This window comes from Ambystoma mexicanum, chromosome 2q (genome assembly GCF_040938575.1).
Source record: "Ambystoma mexicanum isolate Mex_15411 chromosome 2q, UKY_AmexF1_1, whole genome shotgun sequence".
Lineage (NCBI taxonomy): Eukaryota > Metazoa > Chordata > Amphibia > Caudata > Ambystomatidae > Ambystoma > Ambystoma mexicanum.
Window position 1 is genome coordinate 81,526,861 of NC_090924.1, and position 25,686 is coordinate 81,552,546.

A 25,686-nucleotide genomic window follows, 5' to 3' on the forward strand; every position below is an offset into this window, starting at 1 on the left:
AAGAGGTAGAGGACGACCGGCTCAAAGGGGTCAAAGAAGAACTACCCGAGGTGGACGGGGTAGATATTCTAAAGCCGCAGCAACAGCAGGTGCCTCTTTACCATCGGCATCTGCATCAGCCGCCCCAAAACCACTCTGAGGACTTCCCTCACAGGACACCTGTAGGAGGCAGGTTGACTCAACATCTGGCGGAATGGCAGGCTATCACGTCAGATGCTTGGGCATTGGAAACAGTTGCCCAAGGTTACTGCCTACCTTTCCTAGGTATACCTCAGTCATCCACCGGGGATCAGCTCTCAGAAAGCTCCAGATCTGCTCCTCTTGCAGGAAATTATAGACCTGCTAGAGAAAGGTGCCATAGAACCGGTACCTGTAGCGGAGAGGAACAAGGGCTGGTACTCCCCTTACTTTCTCATTCCAAAGAAAGACGGAGGACTGAGACCCATCTTGGACTTGCGAGAATTGAACAAATTCCTCAGGAAAGACAAATTCAAGATGGTCACTCTTTCTCAGATCCTCCAGGCCCTTCAGTTTCAGGATTGGTTGGTATCTCTGGACCTTCAGGACGCTTATTTCCATGTGCCTATCCATCTCAAACACAGGAAATACCTGAGGTTCGCAATTGGCAACTCTCACTATCAATTTCGAGTACTGCCTTTTGGGCTGACCTCCGCCCCGAGGGTCTTCACCAAGTTAATGTCGGTAGTGGCTGCAAGTCTAAGGAGGGAAGGGATTCACGTCTACCCCTACCTGGACGATTGGCTGATCAGAGCTGTTTCTCCGGAGCAAGCTCAGATCCAGCTAAATCACGTGTGCTACTCCCTTCACAAGCTGGGCTTCTCCCTCAATTTAAAGAAGTCTCAAATGATACCATCGCAGAGACTCCAGTTCATAGGAGCGATCCTGGATACTTCCCTGGGAAAAGCCTCGCCACCAGAGGTGAGGGCTCAAGATATTCTACAGATGGTTACCAAGTTCCAACATGCCCAACGTCTCCCAGCTTTCGACTTTTTGAGGTTGCTAGGCCTCATGGCATCCTGCATTTTCCTTGTGCCAGAGGCTCGCCTGAGAATGAGATCCCTCCAGTGGGCACTGAGGACTCAGTGGTCACAATTCTCAGGGAGAATGACAGATCTTCTTCAGGTTCCCGGCAGGGTGGCTCGAGACCTTCAGTGGTGGGCCTGTCAGGAGAACATTCTGAAAGGAGAACAGTTTTGGCAACCCTGGCCGGAGATAACAGTAGTCACGGATGCCTCACTCACGGGGTGGGGAGCCCACGCCAACGACTTGACCATCAGCGGTCGTTGGTCTCCATCGGAGTCCAGACTACACATCAACCTGTTAGAGCTGAGAGCCATCAAACTTGCGTTGAAGGCTTTCCTGCCAGTTGTACAAGGGAAGAACGTCCTGATAATGACGGACAACACGGTGGCCATGCATTACCTCAACAAAAGAGGAGGCGTAGGATCACTACCCCTGTGCAGAGAGGCGATGCAGCTCTGGTTTTGGGCAATCCAAGAAGGAATCTCTCTATCGGCAGTTCACCTAGCCGGAGAGAAGAACTTGACAGCGGACGCTCTGAGCAGGCAGAACACAGTCTCCCACGAGTGGGAGCTAGCTCAGGAAGTCCTTCAAGAGATCTTCGCCCTTTGGGGAACCCCTCAGGTAGATCTGTTCGCCACCAGCCTAAACAGGAAATGCGACCTGTTCTGCTCAAGGGAATTTCCTCCGAGAGGAGCTCTGGGAGACGCGTTCATAGTGGACTGGGAGTTTCCGCTTCTGTACGCGTTCCCACCGGTCCCTGTCATTCCTCAAATGATCAGGAGGTTGAGAAGATTCCGGCGAACCATGATCCTAATTGCCCCGGATTGGGCCAGGAGAACGTGGTACCCGGACCTTCTAGACTTGTCCATCTGCCCTCCAATTCGACTTCCTCTCAGAGAGAACCTACTCTCACAGAAGGGAGGTCAGGTTCTCCATCCAGACATCAAAACCCTCAACCTTCACGCTTGGCTTCTGAACGGCTGAGGTACAAGGATTGGGACCTCCCTGATGATGTTATGGAGGTGTTGCTTTCGGCAAGGAGGACAGCAACAAAGTCTTTATACCGCTGCCGTTGGAACAGATTCTGCAGCTGGTGTAGAGAACAGAATATCGACCCATTTTCATGTGGTACACCAATGGTTTTGTCCTTCCTACTATATTTAGCAAATTCAGGCCTTCAAGTTGGCACCATTAAGGGCTATCTCGCAGCGCTATCTATCTTTAAGCGTACTGCAGAGGAACCATCCTATTTCAAATTACCCTTGGTAATACAGTTTCTAAAGGGGTTAACCAATGTTTATCTCCCAAGACCATTCCAAGTTCCCCTATGGGATTTAAACTTAGTATTAACTTTCCTGATGGGTACACCTTTCGAACCTCTCCATTCTTGTTCGTTAAGATTCCTTACCCTTAAGACTGTTTTATTAATAGCACTTACATCTGCTAGAAGGGTGAGCGAATTACAAGCTCTTTCTTGTAAACCCCCTCATACAATCTTTCACAAAGACAAAGTTGTCCTGCAAGTGAAGCCTAATTTCCTCCCAAAGGTAGACTCTGAATTCCATATCTCTCAGAAGATTACACTACCATCTTTCTATCCTCCTCCTCACCCGGGGAAAGAGGAAGAGAGGTTACACAGACTAGACCCTAGGAGGGTTTTAAGTTTTTACATTAGTAGACTAGCCAGGATAAGACAGGCAGACCAGCTGTTTGTAGGCTATGCAGGTCACAAGCTGGGGTTACCAATAACCAAGCAGACCATTTCCAGATGGATCATTCTAGCCATTCTGGAATGTTATAAACTGGCAGGGAAAGAGCCCCCTCAAAACCTTAGGGCTCATTCGACCAGAGGTATTGCAGCTTCATCGGCCCTCAAAAGAGGCGTGCCGATTAAAGACATATGTGCGTCCGCTACATGGTCGTCTGTCCATACCTTTACACGTTTTTACAATCTGGATTCCTCCTCTAGTCAAGAGACTAGGTTTGGAAGGGCTGTACTACATTCTATTCATCAATAGAAGACAGCGTGAAGTCAGTACTCCCTCCTCCGAATATAGAATACTGCTATGGGAGCCTATCTAAGATGAGGAATACGTCGGAGGACACAATCCCTTCGAAGAACAAGTTACTTCATACCTTGTAACGTTCTTTCGACGGGATGTTCCTCCGACGTATTCCTCATCGACCCTCCCATCCATCCCCGCAGTTCTACTTCCCTTGTTGTTGCAGCTTACGCTCCTTCAGGGTGATTAGTCTAGTCCAGACAGTAATACTGTGGGCTACAAAACGGAACTGAGCAACGGACGCTGCGCGCGGCCTTTATAGGCAGGATGACGTCGAGCGTCGATACGGCGGCTGTCGAAGGTCATCGACTCGAGGGACGTCGACGCGCAGCGCCCTCTGGAGAAAAAATTTTCCGAGGCCAGCAGAGCTGGAAGGATATATCTAAGATGAGGAATACGTCGGAGGAACATCCCGTCGAAAGAACGTTACAAGGTAAGAAGTAACTTTGTCATCTATGTTGAAGGTCTGCTATCTGCATAGAAAAAGCTATGTGCGTGCCTGGTAAATCTCTACTGAAAAACCTCTTAAAAACCACATAAAAGAAATTCCGAAGTGACTGCTAAAGCAGTGATACTGTATATGTGATGTTATGGGTATTTAACCTATTTATATTTTGTTACAGAGTAAAGGCAATTGAACATGAGAATCGTGAATTACGATCAACCATTCCGTGCATTATAGCACATGCAGAGAGACTTGAAGAGGTGAGAAAAATGTTGGAGAGTTGATATTACAGGGAATGTGTTCTCCCACTTATGCGCCGCTCCCTGAGGTTTTTACCTAAAAAGATTATCACAAAACTAGGTAACTTTATGAGATTTGTACCCCTTGCCTATATAACATTAGAAGAAAGTCTGATCTCAAAGACCAAGCCTGTCGTTTCCCTATTTACTCTGACCCCACAATATACTCCCCAAGTTATTCTGATCTTAAACATGTCCTCCTTTGTGCTCAGTGCTGGCTTTTGAGCATTCTTCTTACAACAGAACTGGTATAGTCTGCATGGGCCTAGCATGTGGCCACAGGGAAGATATGTATGGTCCAGTTGCGTGTCTAGATGACTTTTTAATGGAGACACTTCTCGAGTCACGAAGTAACAGATTAGTTGAGGCTGGGCCCTTGTGCTGTGGGAGGTCAGAGTGCTAGAATATGCTGAAAAGTGAATATAAAACATTGTTGGAACTCTGTTCGGAGTACCTCTAGCTGCAGCACACTTAATGCAGTGTTGTGCACCTTGCAAAGTTTTAACTAATGTTCTTTGACGTTTAGGGCTTGAAAGCTATCGGAGCAAAGAATGTGCTGTACACCAGCCCAATCAGGGCGCTAAATTTTGCAAAGCTGTCTTCTGTCTAGCTCAACTTGTACTTTGAATTTAATTCCACTGGATTGAAGGAATATTCTGAGCCCCAAGAGCAAAATTATTCTTTTTGTAGTGAAAACGAGTGGAAAATTATGTGAAGCATTATGCTTCTTTCTTTTATTAATTTATAAATAGAAAGCTCAGCAGCAAGTGTTTATGCACCTTACTGAGAGCACAGGTATGCGTGGCAGACAAAAGGTGCATGAAAAACACAAAGAACTTAGAAAAACATGAACAGTAACAGTGTAAATATGAGAAAAACTCAATTTCCCATGGTGTTTCAGGAAAGGTCCAGCAAGGGTCACCAACATGTGACCTAGTCCACCAATGAATAACTAGATGTCCATATAAACAGTCCTGTAAATTATGTCACTTCCTCTTTCGAAGCTGCCAACTTGGCTGTTCAAGAAGAAAAATGGAATAAAGAAGAACTGCAACTGAGGTCGTCTCAAGACAGAAGCTGAAACAGAGCTGATTGGGCTATCAGGAGGGCTTGTCTGTAGCCGCTGTCAGGAAAGAGAAAATAACGAATTAGCTTATGCATCAGAGAACCCTAGTTCCCCTTACGGGGGTGGGAGAGAAATAGTGTGTTAACTTGACATACATAAGTTAGTCAAATAAGCAGTTCCCAAACAAGTCGCTCAATTATTACCCCAAAGGTGATTAGCGCTGTTATTTCTCTTGCTGGGCGGGATAATGCTTGCCTCCGTGTCTTTAATAGAATCAAGAATTTCTAGTAAGGTATTATGGAAAATCTTTATTCTATGTCAAGACCGGAGGCTCCCATTATGCTTGTTTAAAGCTTATTCACCACAATAGATGATGGTTGTTCTACCGGTTTCAGGTAGAATTCCTTAAATATTGATTCACCTGACCAGTCCGCCATTCTCATGATATCTTCTAGGCGGACTCCGACCTGAAATGCTTTGGAAGCCATAGCTCCTCTCACGGAGTGGGCTCCGAAATGCAGGGTGTCTATTCCTGCTTGAGTTAGTCCAGCGCACCCAGCGTGCTAGGGTTGGAGCTGAAACTGCCTTGTGCGGTTTACGCAGGGCTATCAGCAGTTGCCTGTTAGGGGAAGTCCTAAGCGGGGCGGTCTGCTCCTCGTAAACTTTTAAGCATTTAACTAGGCAAAGCTTAGGCTGGTCCTTGAAAGCGGGTATGAAATCACCCTAGAGTTACATTTCATTCTCCTGTGCAAGTGGAATACTACTCCATTAGGAGAAAAGGTCCTGCCCGCCAGATCGAGAGCTCTGACGTCAGAGACCCTCCTGCAGGAGACTAAGCAGAGCAGTGTAGTAAGTTTGCCTGACAAAGCAGTCCGGGATAGGTCCTTGTTATGTGGCCATGAAAGATTCAGAACCTTGTTGATGTCCCAAAGCTTTTCATAGCGAGACTGGGGCGGAATTATAAGTCTGATGCCTTTAAGCAGTCTGCAAACGAGCTGATGCTCTCCTGCTGGAAGCCCCTGAATGAGGTCATGGCCGGCAGAAATAGCTGAGCGGTAGGCGTTAACTGTCCTATAGGCAAGACCTCTTTCAACTAATGATGCCAGGAAATTTAGGATTTCCTCTATAGGTGCTGAAACTGGATGTGAACCGTTGCTACGGCACCAGTTACTCCAGGCACTCCAGGAGTTAGAATACCTCTTGAGGGTAGCAGGGCCCAGCTTTCCTCGATGAGGTTGACTGTCATGGCTGATATGCCGGAAATCCTCCACCTCGACCTGAAATCCTCCAGGCTGCTAGATTCAGTGATCTGTTGAGGAGAAGGGGGTGATGCTGCCCTGACGGATCCAGAAGGAGATCTGGAAATTGAGGTAGAAGGATTGGAAAATCCGAAGAAAGTTCCAGAAGAACTGGATACCAGGTCTGAGAGGTCCAGACCGGGGCTATGAGGACCAGGTCTGTATTCTCCTGACGGGCCTTCGCCAGGGTCCTCGCTATCATTGTAAATGGGGGAAAGGCATAATTAATCCCCGGGTCCATCGCTGGAGGAATGCATCGGACGCAGCTGCTGCTGGATCAGGTCTCCAGCTGTAAAAGATGGGTAGCTGGGTGTTGAGATGGGATGCAAAGAGATTTACGGACATGGGGTCCCATGTTCACTGGAGGTGGAGAAAGACCTCTCTGTTGAGCCTCCAGTCGCTGAAATCTGTGGAGTGACGGGAGTACCAATCCGCCACTACGCTTGTGAGCCCTGGGAGATATTCCACTGTCACTGAGATCCGATGCTCCAAACAGAAATGCCAAAAATCTTTGGCAAACTCCGCTAGAGGTCTTGATCTGGTCCCTGCCAGATGATTGATGGACCGTACTGCGGAAATGTTGTCCATTTTCAGCAAGATACAACAACTCGCTCTGCCTCTGGCAAAAGAGCATACAGCGAAGGAGCCTGCGAGGAGCTCCAAACAGTTTAAATGCATTTCCAGCTCCTGAGGTGACCAGGTCCCTCCTGTGGCGACAGAGCCGCATCTCGCTCCCCAACCAGAGCGACTGGCGTCTGATTCTATGATAATATCGGGGTTGGATCCGAAAATGGCTCTGCCGTTCCAGGCTTCCATGTGAGTGAGCCACCAATTGAGCTCCGTTCTCGCGGAGGTGGACAGTGTCAGACGCTTAGAGTAGGAGAGGCTCCGTCTCAGGTGCTGACCCTTGAGCCTTTGCAATTCTCTGTAATGAAGAGGACCGGGAAAAATCGATTGAATGGAAGAAGACAGGAGACCGATTACTCTTGCCAACTCTCGAAGAGATATGAGGTCCCTCTGCAGGAGTCTGCGGATCTCCCTCCATGTCGCGTGTATCTTGGCCACAGGAAGATGAAGTTGCGAGTTCATGGTGTCTACCAGGAAACCGAGAAATTCTAGATTCTGAGATGGACTGAGTACAGATTTCTCCCAGTTTATGAGGAAACCAAGACTTTGTAGTAGGTTGATGGCTAGTCTTGCTTGATGCTCTACTAGGGCTTGAGAATGCCCCATGAAGATAATGTTGTCTAGATAGACGACCAGTCTGACTCCCAATTCTCTCAAGCAGATACTACAGGATGTAGAGGTTTCGTAAAGGCTCAAGGCGCTGAGGAGAGCCCGAAAGGTAAACTCGTGCACTCCCAGTCTTGGTTTTTCCAGGAAAACCTGAGATAGCTTATGTGGGCCTGGTGAATGGGAACTTCTAGGTAAGCGTCCTTCAAGTCCAGGCGCACAAGCCTGTCGTTTGGCCTCAGGATGTCCCTGAGCATGTGTATTCCTTCCATCTTGAAGTGATGGTAGACAATGAAGTCGTTGAGAGCCCTCAAATTTATCACTGGGCGTACTTTCTGCTTCCTGCGAACCAAGAATATAGGGCTGAAGAAACCGCCTTGGCTCGAGCAGGGGCGAATTGCCTGTTTTAGATATAGACTGCGGATTTCGCCGTCTAATGCTTCCTCGTCTGCTATAGACATAACTAATGGAGCAGGGCGAACGGTCTGATGAGGTTGAGCAAAGAATTCTAAGCGCAGGCCGCGCGCTGCGTCCCTGACCCATGCATCTCCTGATAAGGAGTCCCATTCCTGCACAAAAAGAGCTAGTCTCCCCCCCATAGGTGTCTGCGGTGCAGGCACTGCTATGGGTACACTGACCTGTAGTTTGCTGTTGGGCTGGATATCTTGCACCTCTTCTCCATCCACGACCTCTTCCCCACCCTCTTGAGGGGAAGAAAGTGTCTGAGCGGTCTTGCCAAGAATTGTATTGGTCCCGGGACTGCTGAGGTCTTTGTTCAAAGGTGAAGCAGCCGGAGGTGCGACCTCTGCCTCGTCCAGCCCTGGAGAAAACCTTAGTAGCAAAAACTCTTCTGATGGAGGCTTGAGCCTTATCCAAGGCTGTAAAGGTGCCGACGAACTTCGACATTTCTTTCATAAATGGGTCTCCGAAAAGCAGACCTTGGGCTGCTGCTCCTGATTCCATATTTGCTAGCTCAGCTAGCTTGGCGTCAATTTTAAATAGGATACCTTTACGGCGTTCAGCAGAGATGGCGCAATTGGCATTACCCAGTAGGCAGAGAGCTCTTTGCGCCCAACCTGAAAGGATCACTGGGTCGATGGGATCACTGGAATCAATGGCCGCCTCAGCCAGGTCCATAATCTTAGCTAGAGGACTGGTAACGTCCAGGACTCTGTCCTGGCAGGACCTCCAAGCGCGGTCAATACCCTTTCTCGGGTCTTTCACATTCTTTCCCAGAAATGTGATCATCTTGGAGTCTAGCTCCGGGGTGAGGGCTACTTACCCAGGAATTTCGGGACGGGGCATTCTGCCTTTAATCTGGCCCTTACTTCCTTATCCAGAGGCTTGCAAAGCCTGCTCATGATGTAATTGGTTGTTCTGGACGAAGGTTCCCAGTCGGAGGATCTGGGGTGCACAAGATCTTCTGGAGTAAACATCCCGCTCGAAGTGGACAGTTCCTCGTTACCTTCTTGGGGATGAGGACTGCCACAATCCCTGAGGTAGAGGGTCGTAACCCTATAGTTTGGGTATCCTCCTCGGAGGATGAAAGGGGATGATAGCTATCATAGACCCCTCTAGCTTCGTCATCAGTGCCCTGTTGATATCCCTTCCGGGCTTGAGGGTCTAATACCCCTGTTGTCTTCTTTATTTATTTTTATTTATTTATTTGTAATGCGCCGGTAACTCGCAAGTTTCGGGGTGCAGAAACATGGACACGAAGACCAACAGAAATGGGACGAGACAGTTCCTAGAAATCAAAGGTTTAGAGGGTCAAGGGTGGCGAGGTCAGTTAAAGAGGTACGTTTTCACTAACTTACGAAAGCGTAAGTAGTGGGGTTCTTTCCTTATGTGGACTGGCAGATTGTTCCAGATACTTGCTGTAATGACTGGGAAAGATTTTCCAAGTCCAGATTTACGTTTGTGAGGCATTACTGCGATCCTACTTTGATCCGAGGATCTTAAGGCGCGGCTTGGGGCATAAGGACGTACTTTCGATTTTAGATAGCCTGGTGCCTTCCCGTGGATGCATCTGTGGGCTATTGTAAGAGCCTTGAAGTGGGTTCTGCTCTCAACTTTGAGCCAGTGTAATTCCTTCCTGGATGTACTGATGTGGTCTGATTTGGATTTGCCTTTGATTATCCTAACTGCGTTATTTTGGATAATCTGGAACGCCTGTATGCTTTTTTTGTTGGCTCCTAGCATAAGTGCATTCCCGTAATATAACCGAGAGAGGATGGTTGCTCTAGCCACTGTGGCACAGTTGTTCTCTGATAGATACGGTCTAATAGCTCTGAGGAGTCTCAAGTAATAGTTGCATGTTTTTTTTATGTATTGAGTCTGGGCTTCTGCTCCTAAGGATGCTTCCATCATCATGCACAGGGTTTTTACTTTCTCAATTACTTTAATGTTGACGTCTTTGATCTTGAAGTTTGTGTAGTCGCAGGGCAATGTGTTTCTGGCTTGGGTGGATCTGAAAACCATTAGCTCGGTTTTGCTGCTGTTCAAGCACATCCAATTGGAATCCATCCAATGTTCTATGATGTTATAAATTCTGTTTAGATGGTCATTGTCAGTTTTATGGTCCCCGCTAAGTTCCAATACCAGCTGCGTATCATCCGCATAGTTGGTAAAGAATATATCTGCATGATCTAAAATGTAGCATAAGTATCTAATGTAGAGATTGAACAACAGTGGGGACATGCTGGCTCCCTGGGGAACCCCGCAGAGGATCTCCCTTTCCATGGAGAATTTTTCTCCCCAATGGACTCGAGATGTCCTGCCTTTTAAAAAAGACATTATCCATGTTTTTGCCTCTTGTGAGCAGTTGGCCGTTTTGCCCAGGGCTACTTCGAGTAGATTATGATCCATTAGATCAAAGGCGGCACTGAGGTCTAACAGGATGAGAAGTCCCGTTTTTCCCTTATCTAAGATGCTGAGCATCTTTGTAAGTCCAGCATAGCTGATTCTGTGCTATGAGATGATCTGAACCCAGATTGTTGTGGGTGGAGTGCGTCAGAGGCCTCGATGTGTGCCTGTAGTTGTGCAGTGGCTACTTTATCCATGATCTTGAGCAGGAAGTTACAGTTGGTTATTGGCCTAAGGTTGCTTGTGTCTCTAGGATCCAGGCCAGGTTTTTTTATTAGTGGGGTAACTGTGACTTTTTTTATGGCCTGGGGGACTAATTGGTCCCTAAAGGAAGTGTTGACGATCTTAGCAAGTGTAGAGGCGAAGATGTCTGGGTTTTCTAAAATTATCTTGGCGGGTAGGATGTTCTCCGCGCATGAGGTAGGTTTCATAGAGGCGAGAGTTATTTTCATCTCTTCTGTGGTGATATAAGAGAAATGGAAGGGTTCTATGTTCACAAGTGATTCTTCCGCTGGCATTTTAATCGTATTATATTTATTTAGTTGTGCTTTTGTGATTTTATCTCTCGCCTTTTCTAATTTCTCAAAAAAAGCTTTTTGGGTGTTGTCGCATACTTGTTGAGATGGTAAAAAAGGAGGCGAGATGGCAGGGGGTTTGTCTAAAGATTTCAAGATGTTAAAGAGTTTACTTGAGGCATTTACTGCTGCCATGATTTGTTTTTTGAAATACTGTTTCTTAGCCTCTATTATTTGTTACTTGTATTTTGTTTCCGTATTTTTCAATTTTTCCCTATTTTCAAGTGTAGGGTTTTTTTTCCAGGTGTTTTCCAGTTTTCTTTTTGCTCCTTTAAGCTCGAGTAGTTCTTTAGAAAACCCCTCTTGCAATTTGCTTTTGGTTCTAAAAGTTTTAGTCTGTAAGGGTGTGTTCTCCAGCATGGGGTCTGGCATGGATTCACATGCTCATGAATATTCCCCGTCGTCAGGCTGGGAATCCTCGGTAAAGAAAAAACCAGTATCAGTTTCTTTTCTGATCTGTCTTTCGTAGTAGTAACCAATCACTGGTCTCTGCGTCATACTGACCACAGCCAATGACTGCCCTCTACCTAAGCCCCGCCTCTGGCAGCCATCTTCAGATTTTTACTGCACGTTCATGTGTTGGGATCCTCGTGCTATTGCTCTCGAGCGTTAGTGGTATTGTTCACGTTTTTTCTCAAAAAACTTCGTTTTTTTCGGTCAAAAGAGCCTCAAGCTCCACCGACTCTCCATCCGATCAACGGGGACCCGTGTCGGATTCGTCTACGCCCCTCAAGGGTGAAGATTCGTCGAGCTACGCTTTTGGAGGATTCCAGAAGTTTCTCAGGCCCATCTCGGTCATGGCCCAGGAGAAGGGAAGCTCGACGCCCGGAAAGCTGTTCAGGGTCTGCCCTGGATGCCAGCTACAGAATGTCTTTAAGGAAGACGAACACTCCTTTTGTCTTTACTGCCTACATGAGGACAAGACGCACGTGGAGAAGGACTGTGCGTTTTGCGGCAACATGTCGGAGCGGACCATGAAGGACCGGCATCAACGTCTCGCCAACTGGCTGGAAGGTAAAAGCCCGTCCGGCGAGAAAAGGAGGAAGAAATCTGAGCGGTCTTCTAAGACCTTTGAGGATGCCCCGGCGATGGGGGTCCAACACAAGGCCAAGCACCGCGAGTCCGCTGGCACCGGGAGCGCCGAACGGTCGGGCTCTACGGGCGCCAGGCAGGGCGCACCCTCCCCTGCACCATCAACCACGAGCCAACGCTCTGGGTCGGGTAAGAGGAAGGCCGAGCACCCGGCGAAGCTCCTGGAGAGGCCCCGGTCGAGCTCTAAGGCGGAGGGGGAGCGAGGCAGTGTCCCCCCCCTCAAGGAGAAGGCGGTGAGCGCACCTAAGGTGGTGAAAGCCTTAATCCATCCTGCCAAGGCCTCTATCGAGACAGTCGCGGCGGCCCTGGCTCAGCCTGTGGAGGCTACACCGGTGGCGGCGACCTCGGGGCTCAGAGTCTCCCTGCCACCGCGGAGGGAGTCCTCTTTTATGCCCATCGACAGGACCCCCGTGAAACCTCCGATGGAGAAGAAAAAGGGGGGGGCAGGAGGTCGTCGTGGATTCGGCCTCAACCTCTGAGGAAGAACTGATCGAGGTCTTAAGCCACGGCGTTGGCGTGGAAGAAGACCAGCCCGTCGGGAGGGATCCCGACACAGGAGACGACGACATCGTCGAGGGTACCGATGGGGCCCCTGACCGCCCGTCGGACTCCCCTCTACCAGTGCCGCAAGACAACTCGGCTGCCATTTTGTTGGCTATACAGTCCTTATGCTCAGAGATAAGGACGAGACTGCCGTTACCAGTGGAGGAGCCACTCCCGTCGGGGGACCCGGAACCAGGCCCTTCGGGAAGCCCCCCTCCTAAGAAGAGAAGGATTCACCCTCCACCTCCTTTTCAGCCGTCGCGCCCCGTTCAGCCCTCCTCCCCGTCCACGACTCGAGGGGATGACACGGGGACTGACATGGCCGCGACGGGTACGGACGACGAGGTGTACGACGAGGATCTGCCGTCGTCACCTCCCACCCGGGCTTCCCCGCCCGACGAGATTGGATCTTTTCACTCCATGATCGCCAGGGCATCCGAGCTCTTCCAGCTCTGCCCTGAGGAGAAGAAGGAAGGTTTCCTTTATCAGCGGCGCGAGGCCAAGAGGAAGACGGTCCTCGCGGTGCCTCTGCTGGACGATATTTGGGATGAGGGCCTTGCCCTCCTCAAGAACCCATCCACGACGCCGGCTAGAAGAGACCGGTACGAGAAGAAGTACCGGGTCCCGGACGCGGCCCCCTTGTGCCTCAGGGCACAGCCTACCCCGGACTCCGTCGTCTCCGCAGCGGCCAGGAAGAAAGCGGGGGGGGGGGTTGCGGCCTCCACGTCGACTTCCCCGCCGGACGGCGAGGGAAAGAAAATGGACACGATGGGGCGCAGGGTCATCTCGTCTGCAGCGACGACGATTAAGGCGGCCAACGCTTTAGCTATCGTAGCCCGCTACGACAGGGAGCTGTGGTACAAACTGGCTCCCCTGCTGGAGTTCCTACCGGACGACAAGAGGGCGGATGCCCTGGAGATCTTGCAGGAAGGTGAGGTGGTGTCGGACCACGCCATCACGATTGCGACGGACATCGCCGACACTGGATTTCGCCAGTTGGGCAACGGCGTGTGCCTTAGGCGGCGTGGATGGCTCAAAGCTACGGACTTCCGTCAAGACGTACAGACCAGAGTCCTGGACATGCCGTTCGATGGTAACAACCTGTTTGGGAAGACAGTGGACGATTCCCTTCAGGCTATTAAAGCGGACACGGAGACGGCCCGGGCTCTCGGGGTTCTCCAGCAATGGCGGCCGCCCTTTCGGAGCGGCGGAGGCAAGGGCGCCTCCAAAGGTTCCGGCGGCGGATTTTCCACCTACCGTCAAGCGGCCCGTTCGTCGTCTCAGGAAGCTTACAGGGGACGAGGCAAGTCAGGCGGACCCCGCCTTCGTCGCCAAGGAGGTCAAGGCGGCAAAGCTTCGTCTAAGCAGGATTGAACCGGCCGTGGGGTCGGGCCCCCACCGAAGCACCCCGGTGGGAGGCCGGCTGGCGAGCTTTGTCAGCGTGTGGGAGTCCATCTCCACCGACCGTTGGGTGCTGGACGCCCTAGCTCAGGGTCACGCGCTCGAGTTTCTAAAGAGGTGCCCGCGCGTCCCCCCTGTGGCCAGGAAAGAACATCACGTCCCTCAACTTCTCTTGGAGGTAAAGGCGATGCTCAAGAAGGGCGCCATCGAGCTTGTCCCAAAGAGGCTTCGGGGCTCCAGAGTTTACTCAAGATACTGTTGTTAGGCAGAAACCTGTGCAGTTCCCTTGGGGACCACTGCAAAAGATTTAGGACTACAGGTATAGCAGTAAACCCACTTGGTAGCAGTCCGCACCACCCAGATTTACCTGGTAGCTGTGGCTGAGCAGTCAGACCTCCCTCAAGAAGAGTTAGGCAGTATGCAAAGTATACACAATAGGTACTCAAATACAATAGCACAAGCAAACACTGACCAGAGCTTGGTTTCAAAAGTATATAGTTATTTATTTATTAAACACACATAAGTTGAAATCACTCTAGCAAAATATAGTAAAAGCACTTCAAACACAGTTATAATGAAAGCAGTTTCAACCCTTACTCCTATCTAGACAACTCTAGGTTAACACCACATAATTAAAACAGAGGTGAGCGCTTAACGTTAGATGACACTCTAGTAGGTTCAAGAAAGGGGTAAAAAGAAACAGAAATGGGTTAAACACACCACTCTAAGGTCCAGAACACTTGCAATAGGCTCAAAGAAGCACAAAGTCACAGGTGAGCAAAAGTCACTAGGCAGGGCCCACTCTTAGAGTAGCCGGAGCGAAAATGTGCCCAAGATCACACTGTTATTAGGGATTCAAAGTCTTGCAAAGAGTTAGAAAGAATTTAGAGTGGCTTAGAAAGTTTAGCCAGGGTGTTCCAGGCACTCCCAGGTTCGAAAGCCGGGGGCTAAATCTACCCCGTACAGTCGGTGGCAAGGGAAGCCAGGCGGAACACGGTACCTTAAGCGGAAAGGATCCTCCAGCGGTGGCAGTTGTTCCAGGCAGTGGTAGCAAGGCTCGACGTCGGTCAGGGGAGAAGAAGTTCTCGCTGAAGAGCAGAAGAAGAGGGTCGTTGCACTGCCCGGGAAGAAACCAGCCGCGGAGTCCTCCGGTTAAAGGGTTGTACCGACTTTCGTGGTTGGGGTAAAAGTGGTGGGGTTCCGGTTGCCGGGGTGCTTGGCACTGGCAAGGCGGCCACGAGATACCTCGAGAAGCGGAAAGAAGGTGAAAACCGGTTGTCCCCACCAGTCAAGGGAAGGAGCCACTCCGTTAAGAGTTCTCCTCGGTCGTCGGGAAAAGTGGTGAGACGGTTCAGCAGGGCTCCACCGGGTGGTGTCGTCGAAGCAGGTCGGCTCAGCTCTTCCCTCGTCGGATTCTTGGTCCTGTGGCGACTTCTAAAGTTCCAGTCCCCAAAGCCCTGCTTTTATGCAGCAAACCCCCATTCACCCAGCCTAGCTGTCACTCAAACATGCTAAGTGGTGAGCCGGCCGGCTCACCACTTGGGCCAATCAGGACGGAGTGCGACTTGAGTTACCAAGGTAACTCAGTCCAGGGTGCCTAAATCCCCCTCCACCCCTCCTAAGTACCCCAGACAGAGTGGCACCACTTTGGAGGGCTTCTGTGGAGAAGCCCGCCAAAAGTGGAACAAAGGGCTCCACTTTGGGTCAGAGTTACAGAGGCGAACGCCAACGCCATTTTAGAATCAAGTTTTGGCAAAAAGTCCCAACCGGAGTTATAATAATAAATATATAAACCGGCGGTATGTTTAAGGCTACCGTAAATAAATAATTAAATGTGTTAGCCTAAAACAATGGGAAATCCCATAGGGAAATATTCGCGGTCGAATATAAAAAGTAGTTTCCACTGCCACCAGCCAAAACTCGATCAGGGGGGACGGAGACGTGCCCCCTCGACTAACAGACCCTGGGGCAATCGAATTGCCCCAGCCAGTACGTCCACAATATGATGGTTTGTACTGGTTCTGTTCAGGATTCAAGACTAGCAAAGTCTTTGGTGGCTTTACATGCCCTGGGAGACAGTAGTCAGTCCCAGGGTATGGAGTCTATGTTGGGGAGTCCCTAGGACACCCCTGGGTCACGGCACAGAGGGTGCTGTGTAACCCACATCACAAAAATACATGAGGCCCTATGGAGTAAAAGACCCCATAGCCCATTCAACACAAGGTTTAACCAAGAAAACACACTGCAACATGTCCAAGAGTGAGGGTAAAAGAGTCTCACTCTTGGCAGGAGAAAAAAGAAACCCCAGAAATCCAGCAAAGCTGCTGGGGGACTCACTAGGTAGGGAAATTCAGCCTAAACAGAGAATTCTCCCTAACACTCGCCCCCCCCAGACTAAGGGACAGGAGGATTTAATCCACTCCTGGATGAACCTCATACCTCTAGTCGATGATATACATCCTAGAGAGTCCATCAGCATTTTGATGGTGACACCCTGACCTGTGCTCAATGGTGAAATCAAACCCTTGCAGGCAGATTGACCATCTCAATAGTTTTGGATTTTCCCCTTTCATTTGCATTAACCATCTCAAGGGTTGGTGGTCAGTCTGAATAACAAAAGTAGAACCATACAAGTATGGCCTAAACTTCTTCAGTGCCCACACAATAGCAAAGCATTCTCTTTCGATTGTTGCCCACCTTGTCTCAGGATCCTTCAGTTTTCTACTGATGAAGCAAATGGGGTGCTCCCTACCCTTCTCATCCAGTTGGCTTAGAACTGCACCTATACCTACATTGGAAGCATCAGTTTGTACAATGAAAGTTTGGTGGTAGTCAGGAGCCCTCAATACTGGAGCTTGGCAAAGAGCTCTCTTCAGTTTTTCAAAGGCCTGATTGCACTCCTCATTCCATTTTACCTTTTTAGGGAATTTAGGAGAGGAGATTACATTCAGTGGAGAAGCTATGGTCCCATAGTTCTCAATGAAATTCCTGTAATACCCAGTGAGGCCTAGGAAGGCTCTCACTTGGGTTTGAGTAGTTGGTGTTGTCCAACTTTGCACAGCTTCAATCTTGCTGAGCAAAGGCCTTATTTCTCCACCTCCTACCTCATGCCCAAGGTAGACCACTTTACTTTGACCAATCTGGCACTTACTGGCTTTGATTGTCAAATGGGCCTGTTCCAGAGCCTGCAACACATGTCCTAGGTGGTTCACATGATCTTCCCAGGAGTGGCTGAAGACTGCAATGTCATCCAAGTATGCCATGCAGAAATCTTCCATCCCAGCCAGAACGTGGTTCACCATCCTTTGGAATGTGGCAGGTGCATTTTTTAATCCAAAAGGCATGACCTTAAACTGGTACAAGCCAACTGGGGTTGAAAATGCAGTCTTCTCCTTGGCATGGTCTGTCAGGGCTATTTGCCAATAGCCTGACGTAAGGTCAAATGTGCTGAGGTACTTGGCTGCACCAAGTTTATCCACCAACTCATCTGTCCTGGGCAAAGGGTGGGCATCAGTCTTGGTGACTGCATTTAGAGCTCTATAGTCCACACAGAATCTCAAGTCTTTGGATCCTGCCTTTGGTACTAACACAACTGGGCTAGACCATGGACTAGTAGAGGGTTCTATTACCCCGAGATCAAGCATCTTCTTGACCTCTCCTTTGATGTGGGTTCTGATATGTTCTGACATTCTGTACCCTCTGCTTTTGACTGGCAGACAGTCACCAGTGAGTATCTCATGCTGGCCCCAAGGGGTCAAGCCTGGTGACAGTGAGAACAGGGAGGCAAACTGATTTAACATAGATTTGCACTCCTCTTGTTGCTCAGGTGTCAGGTCTGAAGAGAGATTAACTCCTTCGACTTTTTCATCTAAAGGCACCCCTCTGAGGAGATCAGGGAGAGATTCACTCTCTTCCTCCTCTGCAGCTGAAGCTAGAAGCAAGGCTCCTACGTCAGGTCTGGAGATGTATGCTTTTAGTCTGTTGGTGTGGAAGACTCTAGGAGCTTCCCTGGGTCTGCCCAGATCCACCAGATAGTTGACCTCTCCAAGTTTTCCCACAATCTTGAAGGGTCCCATCCACTTGTCTTGCAAGGCCCTCTGCCTTGTTGGGAGCATAACTAGAACTAGCTGGTCTTGAGTAAACTCAACCATGTTAGCCTTCTGGTCATGCCAATGTTTGACCAGAGCTTGACCAGCTTTCAAGTTGTCACTTGCTTCTGCCATCATGTGTGACATTCTCCTCCGGAGACCTATCACATAGTCAGTCACTCTGACTGGCTTGAGGGGAGGAGCACCTTCCAACCCCTCCTTAATCAGGGCCAATGGACCTCTGACCGGATGGCCATAGAGAAGCTCAAAGGGAGAATAACCTACTCCCTCCTGAGGGACTTCTCTATAAGCAAAGAGCAGGCATGGCAGTAGAAGGTCCCATTTTTTCTTAAGGGGTTCCTCTAAAGCACCTATCATGCTCTTCATGGTTCTGTTAAACCTTTCAACCAACCCGTTTGTCTGAGGGTGGTATGCTGTTGAGAACTTGTAAGTAACTCCACAGGTTTTCCACATGGCTTTCATGTAGTGGGACATAAAGTTTGACCCCCTGTCAGAGATTACTTCCTTAGGAAACCCAACCCTGGTGAAAATACCAAGGAGGGCCTTAGCCACAGCCGGAGCTGTAACAGTCCTCATAGGAATTGCCTCAGGGTACCTAGTAGCATGGTCTACTACAACAAGTATAAACCTGTTGCCTGAGGAGGTTGGGGGATCAAGGGGACCAACAATGTCAATCCCTACCCTCTCAAATGGGACTCCCACAACTGGGAGAGGCACTAAAGGTGCCACATTCTTGGAACCAACCTTACCAGAAACCTGGCAGGTATGGCAGCTCTTACAATATCTATCTACTTCAGCCCCCATCTTTGGCCAATAAAAGTAGAGTGAGAGCCTTTCCTTGGTCTTCTTGAAACTCAAGTGACCAGCCAAAGGTATCTCATGGGCTAGTTGTAAGAACTGTTGTCTGTTCTCTTGTGGGACTACAAGGCGTTTGTAGTCTCCAGGTTCAGACTCAGTGGGTTCACTGTAGAAGAGGCCATCTTCCCAGTGCAACCTATACTTCCCAGGCTCTTGCCCATCAGCTTGAGAAGCTGCCTGGTGGCGGAGACCTTCCAGAGTTGGACATTCTCTTTGCCCCTTACGGAAAGCAGCCCTGCTTGGCCCACCTTCTGCCAGTAAAGACTGCAGCTCAGGATGGTCCTCAGGGTCCAAATCTCCAATAAGGTTTGGGCCTCCCTCTAGCTCTTCCTCAGAGTCTAGCTCAACCACACAGGGTTGTACCTCCCTCTCAGCCTCAGCTGGAGGTGGAGTTACAGGTGTAACTTTGGACAACCCAGGGGAAGTCCTTGTTGGAAGCACTGGAGTGTTTGCTGCTGGCTTTTTCCTAGGAGTCTTGGGTTGCCCCTTTGCTCCTGATCTGGTTGTTACTGCAGTAAGTTGTTCCAGTGGGAGAGGAGTGATTTCTGTCATCATCTCCTGAGATAACCCTCTCAGGGTTTTCTCTCTTGCAGGTTTTGTGAGCTCCTGTAACCTTTTGCTAGGGGGTCTGGGGGTATGAGATACAACTCCAAGAGCTTTGAGGTCATTACCCAACAGAACCCTACCTGGCACTTCACATTGTACACTGACAGGTATTTTTACAGCCATATCATTACATTGGATGAGAACTGGTAACTGGGGACACATCTGCACAGGCCCACCAGCTAACTTGGTGAGGCATTTGGGTGCCTTAGCAACATCCTCTGCCTTGAAAAATGATTCATCCACCACAGTTATGCTGGCCCCAGTGTCCCTAATGGCAGGAGTCTCCTGGCCATTCACTTGGACACTGTCCTTATAATACTCTTTAGTATTATCTGGGATAGAGTTATATACATCTAAATTCTGTTGTTCCCACAACCCCAGAGAGACTAAAGAAACACTAGCTGAGACTCCAGTGGGTTCATCAGCCAGTAATAGAAAGTTTCCACTTGCCATATGTACCTCCTCTTCTGGAGCGAAGGCTAAGGAGGCAAGTTGGACCCCTGAAGGTTTACCCTTACATCTGGGATCTCCTTTCACATGGTCAGTAGCCTTACAAACAAAGCATGAGCCAAAGGCTCGCTGGAATGGAGGCTTGTTCTGACCTCCTTCTGGTCTGGGACCAGAAGGTACACTAGCCTGATTCGGTTTCCCTTGTGGCTTACCCTTATAGTTTTGTTTGGGGCCCTCTTTGGAATTTGTAGTATTTGAATTCTCTTTGGAGTCCTTTTTAGGCTGTCTCTCCCCATCCTTTTTCTGAGTTACCCCAGAATCCTTGTGAGTGGCCCGGTTGGCAACCCACAAGTCAGCAGCCCTAGCTAGTTTCCGGGAATCTAATTCCTTGGAATCAGCCAAGTGTTGTCTGAGCTCAGGAGAGCAGGCATCATAAATAGTCTCCAACATAAACAAATTCTTCATACCTTCATAAGTGTTCACCTTGTAACCCTTAATCCATCCCTCTAAGTTTTTCAACCCTTCACTCACCCAGGTAGCCCAAGGGGTACCATCATGCTTTTTGAGGCTCCTAAACCTCTTAAGATACTGGGAAGGGGTCTTCCCAAACCTAGCTATCAAAGCTAGTTTCACACATTCATAGTCCTTCTTATCCTCCTCCCCCATCTCCATTACCACATCAGTTGCAACAGGGGGAAGCCTAGAGAACAACCAGGTGAGTAAGTCATTTCCTGTGATGTTCTGGAGCCCATGATTATATTCAAACAGAGACAACCAATCCAACACATCCAACTTAGGCTCATACATACCAACCAATTCTTTAGGCATCCGGGGTCTTTTAGGACTGGAACTTCTAGAGGAGCCGGAGAGAGAAGCATTCTCAACAGATAATTTCTTCATTTCTAGCTCATACTTGAGCTCCATTTCCCTTAGCCTTAGTTCTTTGTCAGTTTGAGCATTCAGTTTCTTATACTCCAATTCTAGTTTCATTTTCTCCAGTTCAAAGTACTGAGGACTAAATGTGGGACCTGGTAAAGGCCCAGTAGGTACAGCAGGTAGAGGCCTAGGGGGGACAGTCACAACAGCCTCACCCTCCTCTTCTGACTCTTCCTCAGAATCATCAACATTTTGCTCCATGTTAATTTCAATACTGTCATCTACAGTTGCTGGAGTGGTAGGTTCCTCTGAACCCTCACCCAGACTTTGGTTAGCTAACAATCTTTCAATCAGCTCCATTTTCTTGCCCTTAGTCAGGAGGTCTTTATGTTTACAGAGCACTCTTAAACAATCAGCAGTTTTGGCTGCAAGGGACTCCTGACTATAGCTTTCTATAACTGACATGTTAGAGGTTTACTTTTATAGTGCTAAGCTTTGTGGTTAGTTGCACTAAGGTATCTAAAGCACACTAAAATGTATACTTAATACAAATCCCACCGCTGTACACCAGTGTTAGGCAGAAACCTGTGCAGTTCCCTTGGGGACCACTGCAAAAGATTTAGGACTACAGGTATAGCAGTAAACCCACTTGGTAGCAGTCCGCACCACCCAGATTTACCTGGTAGCTGTGGCTGAGCAGTCAGACCTCCCTCAAGAAGAGTTAGGCAGTATGCAAAGTATACACAATAGGTACTCAAATACAATAGCACAAGCAAACACTGACCAGAGCTTGGTTTCAAAAGTATATAGTTATTTATTTATTAAACACACATAAGTTGAAATCACTCTAGCAAAATATAGTAAAAGCACTTCAAACACAGTTATAATGAAAGCAGTTTCAACCCTTACTCCTATCTAGACAACTCTAGGTTAACACCACATAATTAAAACAGAGGTGAGCGCTTAACGTTAGATGACACTCTAGTAGGTTCAAGAAAGGGGTAAAAAGAAACAGAAATGGGTTAAACACACCACTCTAAGGTCCAGAACACTTGCAATAGGCTCAAAGAAGCACAAAGTCACAGGTGAGCAAAAGTCACTAGGCAGGGCCCACTCTTAGAGTAGCCGGAGCGAAAATGTGCCCAAGATCACACTGTTATTAGGGATTCAAAGTCTTGCAAAGAGTTAGAAAGAATTTAGAGTGGCTTAGAAAGTTTAGCCAGGGTGTTCCAGGCACTCCCAGGTTCGAAAGCCGGGGGCTAAATCTACCCCGTACAGTCGGTGGCAAGGGAAGCCAGGCGGAACACGGTACCTTAAGCGGAAAGGATCCTCCAGCGGTGGCAGTTGTTCCAGGCAGTGGTAGCAAGGCTCGACGTCGGTCAGGGGAGAAGAAGTTCTCGCTGAAGAGCAGAAGAAGAGGGTCGTTGCACTGCCCGGGAAGAAACCAGCCGCGGAGTCCTCCGGTTAAAGGGTTGTACCGACTTTCGTGGTTGGGGTAAAAGTGGTGGGGTTCCGGTTGCCGGGGTGCTTGGCACTGGCAAGGCGGCCACGAGATACCTCGAGAAGCGGAAAGAAGGTGAAAACCGGTTGTCCCCACCAGTCAAGGGAAGGAGCCACTCCGTTAAGAGTTCTCCTCGGTCGTCGGGAAAAGTGGTGAGACGGTTCAGCAGGGCTCCACCGGGTGGTGTCGTCGAAGCAGGTCGGCTCAGCTCTTCCCTCGTCGGATTCTTGGTCCTGTGGCGACTTCTAAAGTTCCAGTCCCCAAAGCCCTGCTTTTATGCAGCAAACCCCCATTCACCCAGCCTAGCTGTCACTCAAACATGCTAAGTGGTGAGCCGGCCGGCTCACCACTTGGGCCAATCAGGACGGAGTGCGACTTGAGTTACCAAGGTAACTCAGTCCAGGGTGCCTAAATCCCCCTCCACCCCTCCTAAGTACCCCAGACAGAGTGGCACCACTTTGGAGGGCTTCTGTGGAGAAGCCCGCCAAAAGTGGAACAAAGGGCTCCACTTTGGGTCAGAGTTACAGAGGCGAACGCCAACGCCATTTTAGAATCAAGTTTTGGCAAAAAGTCCCAACCGGAGTTATAATAATAAATATATAAACCGGCGGTATGTTTAAGGCTACCGTAAATAAATAATTAAATGTGTTAGCCTAAAACAATGGGAAATCCCATAGGGAAATATTCGCGGTCGAATATAAAAAGTAGTTTCCACTGCCACCAGCCAAAACTCGATCAGGGGGGACGGAGACGTGCCCCCTCGACTAACAGACCCTGGGGCAATCGAATTGCCCCAGCCAGTACGTCCACAATATGATGGTTTGTACTGGTTCTGTTCAGGATTCAAGACTAGCAAAGTCTTTGGTGGCTTTACATGCCCTGGGAGACAGTAGTCAGTCCCAGGGTATGGAGTCTATGTTGGGGAGTCCCTAGGACACCCCTGGGTCACGGCACAGAGGGTGCTGTGTAACCCACATCACAAAAATACATGAGGCCCTATGGAGTAAAAGACCCCATAGCCCATTCAACACAAGGTTTAACCAAGAAAACACACTGCAACATGTCCAAGAGTGAGGGTAAAAGAGTCTCACTCTTGGCAGGAGAAAAAAGAAACCCCAGAAATCCAGCAAAGCTGCTGGGGGACTCACTAGGTAGGGAAATTCAGCCTAAACAGAGAATTCTCCCTAACAACTGTCTCGTGAAGAAGACGGGAGGATGGCGCCCCATCCTAGACCTACGACGGCTGAACAAGTTCATCAAGGCGCATAAGTTCCGGATGGTCACCCTCCAGCACGTCCTGGGTCAGCTGGAGGAGGGCGACTTCCTGTCGTCGTTGGATTTGGAGGATGCCTACTTCCATATTCCCATCCTAAAGGGGCACCGAAAATTTCTCAGGTTCGTGGTCCAAGGGCGTCACTATCAGTTCAGAGCCCTTCCCTTCGGTCTACGGTCAGCACCCAGGGTATTCACCAAGTGCCTTGCACCAGTGGCGGCGCAGCTGCGCCGAGAGGGGATCCACGTCTACCCCTACCTGGACGACTGGCTCATCCGAGCCAAGACGAGGGAGCTCGCCGTGGAGCACACGGCAAGGACCGTCCAACTTCTCACGGACCTGGGATTCTCCGTGAACTACGCCAAGTCCCACCTGGTACCTGCGCAAGCCGCACTGTTTCTGGGAGCGAGGCTCGACACAGTGTCCCTTCTGGCCTCCCCGTCGGAGGAAAGGACCAGGGCCATCCTGGGCAAGGTGCAGCGGATGTTGGTTGCCGACGCGGCCAAGGTGAGGTCCATAAAGTCCCTCCTCGGAATGATGTCTTCTTGCATCTACCTCATTCCCATGTGCAGGCTCCGGATGCGCCCGTTGCAGGAGTTCCTGGACGCGCGCTGGATCCAGACGACGGGCAACTTCGAGGAGAGGATCACACTCGACGAGAGTTTCCGACGAGCGATCCGGTGGTGGGGCACCCGCGCGCATCTGACGGCGGGCATGGACTTTCAGACCCCAGGCCACCAGGAGACAGTGACCACAGATGCCTCCCTGGAAGGGTGGGGAGCGCACACCGGAAATCTGCACGCGAGAGGCCTTTGGCTCCCGCCGGAGAAGTCCCTCCATATCAACGTCCTGGAGCTCCGTGCAGTGTTTTGGGCCCTCAGGTCCTTCCTTCCGTCCCTCAAGGGCAAGGTGGTGAGGATCTTCACCGACAACACCACCACCATGTTTTACATCAGGAAACAGGGCGGAACCAGGTCCCCAGCACTGTCCAAGGAGGCGCAGGACCTGTGGCATTGGGCCGTCGCCCAAAGGATGTTTCTGGTGCCGTTTCATCTGGCAGGGATAAAAAACACCATCGCCGACTCACTCAGCAGGGAGCTGCGCTCGTGCCACGAGTGGGAACTACGGCAGGATCTAGTGGATCGCCTCTTCCGACGGTGGGGCACACCCCAGATCGACCTGTTCGCGACGGCGACAAACTCCAAGTGCCGGAGGTTCGCCAGCAGGTTTCCCCAGCCGAGGAGCATGGGCGATGCTTTCTCGTTCCCCTGGGAAGGCCTGTTCCTATACGCGTTCCCTCCACTGCCACTGCTGATCCGGCTCATCAACCAGCTCAAGAGGTCACGGTGCAGGATGATCCTCGTCGCACCTGCGTGGCCGAGGCAGATATGGTTCCCGGACCTTCTGGACTTGTCAGCGTCCCCGCCGATCAAGCTGCCAGTGGACGCGGATCTGCTCTCCAGGGAAGGAGGCGCCATCCTCCACCACGACCCGAAGTCGCTGAACTTGCAGGCCTGGCTCCTGCAGCGCTAGAGTTTGGAGGATACGACATACCGGCCGACTGCAGAGAGGTTCTTACAAAGGCCAGGGCGTCCTCGACTCTTAAATGCTACGGACACAAATGGAAGAGGTTCTCTTTCTGGTGCCACGCACAGAAGATTAACCCTCTGAGGATTACGGCTCCCCAAGTGCTGCCGTACCTGTTGACGCTGGCCAAGGCTGGACTGGCGCACGCGTCCATCAAGATTCATCTTGCCGCGATCTCCCGATACACCAGAACCACGGGGCAGACGTCCTTGTGGTCTCATCGTCTGGTGAAAGAGTTCATGAAGGGACTGTTCAGATTGTTCCCGCCGGTGAAGGCACCGGCCCCGGCGTGGGAGCTCAACGTGGTGCTGACCAAGCTCATGGGACCTCCGTTCGAGCCTCTGCACTCGGCCCCGTTAAAGTTCCTGTCGTGGAAAACAGCGTTTCTTGTGGCTATCACCTCTGCACGACGAGTGGGAGAGATCCAGGCCCTATCTTGCAAGCCACCATACTTGACTTTTCACGACACGAGGGTGGTGCTCAGGACGCACCCCTCCTTCAT

The 25,686-nt window shown here is 50.0% G+C and overlaps 1 protein-coding gene across 4 annotated transcripts in view; it reads left to right on the top strand.

The window, feature by feature from the left end:
- RAB11FIP3 (RAB11 family interacting protein 3) overlaps positions 1-25,686 on the top strand; it is a 945,045-nt gene that overhangs the window by 744,129 nt on the left and 175,230 nt on the right. For all 4 annotated transcript variants that reach the window (XM_069646896.1, XM_069646893.1, XM_069646894.1 and 1 more), the window contains one exon: positions 3,731-3,812. In XM_069646896.1, the coding sequence (XP_069502997.1) occupies positions 3,731-3,812 (82 nt within the window). The remainder of the gene's footprint in view (positions 1-3,730; positions 3,813-25,686) is intronic.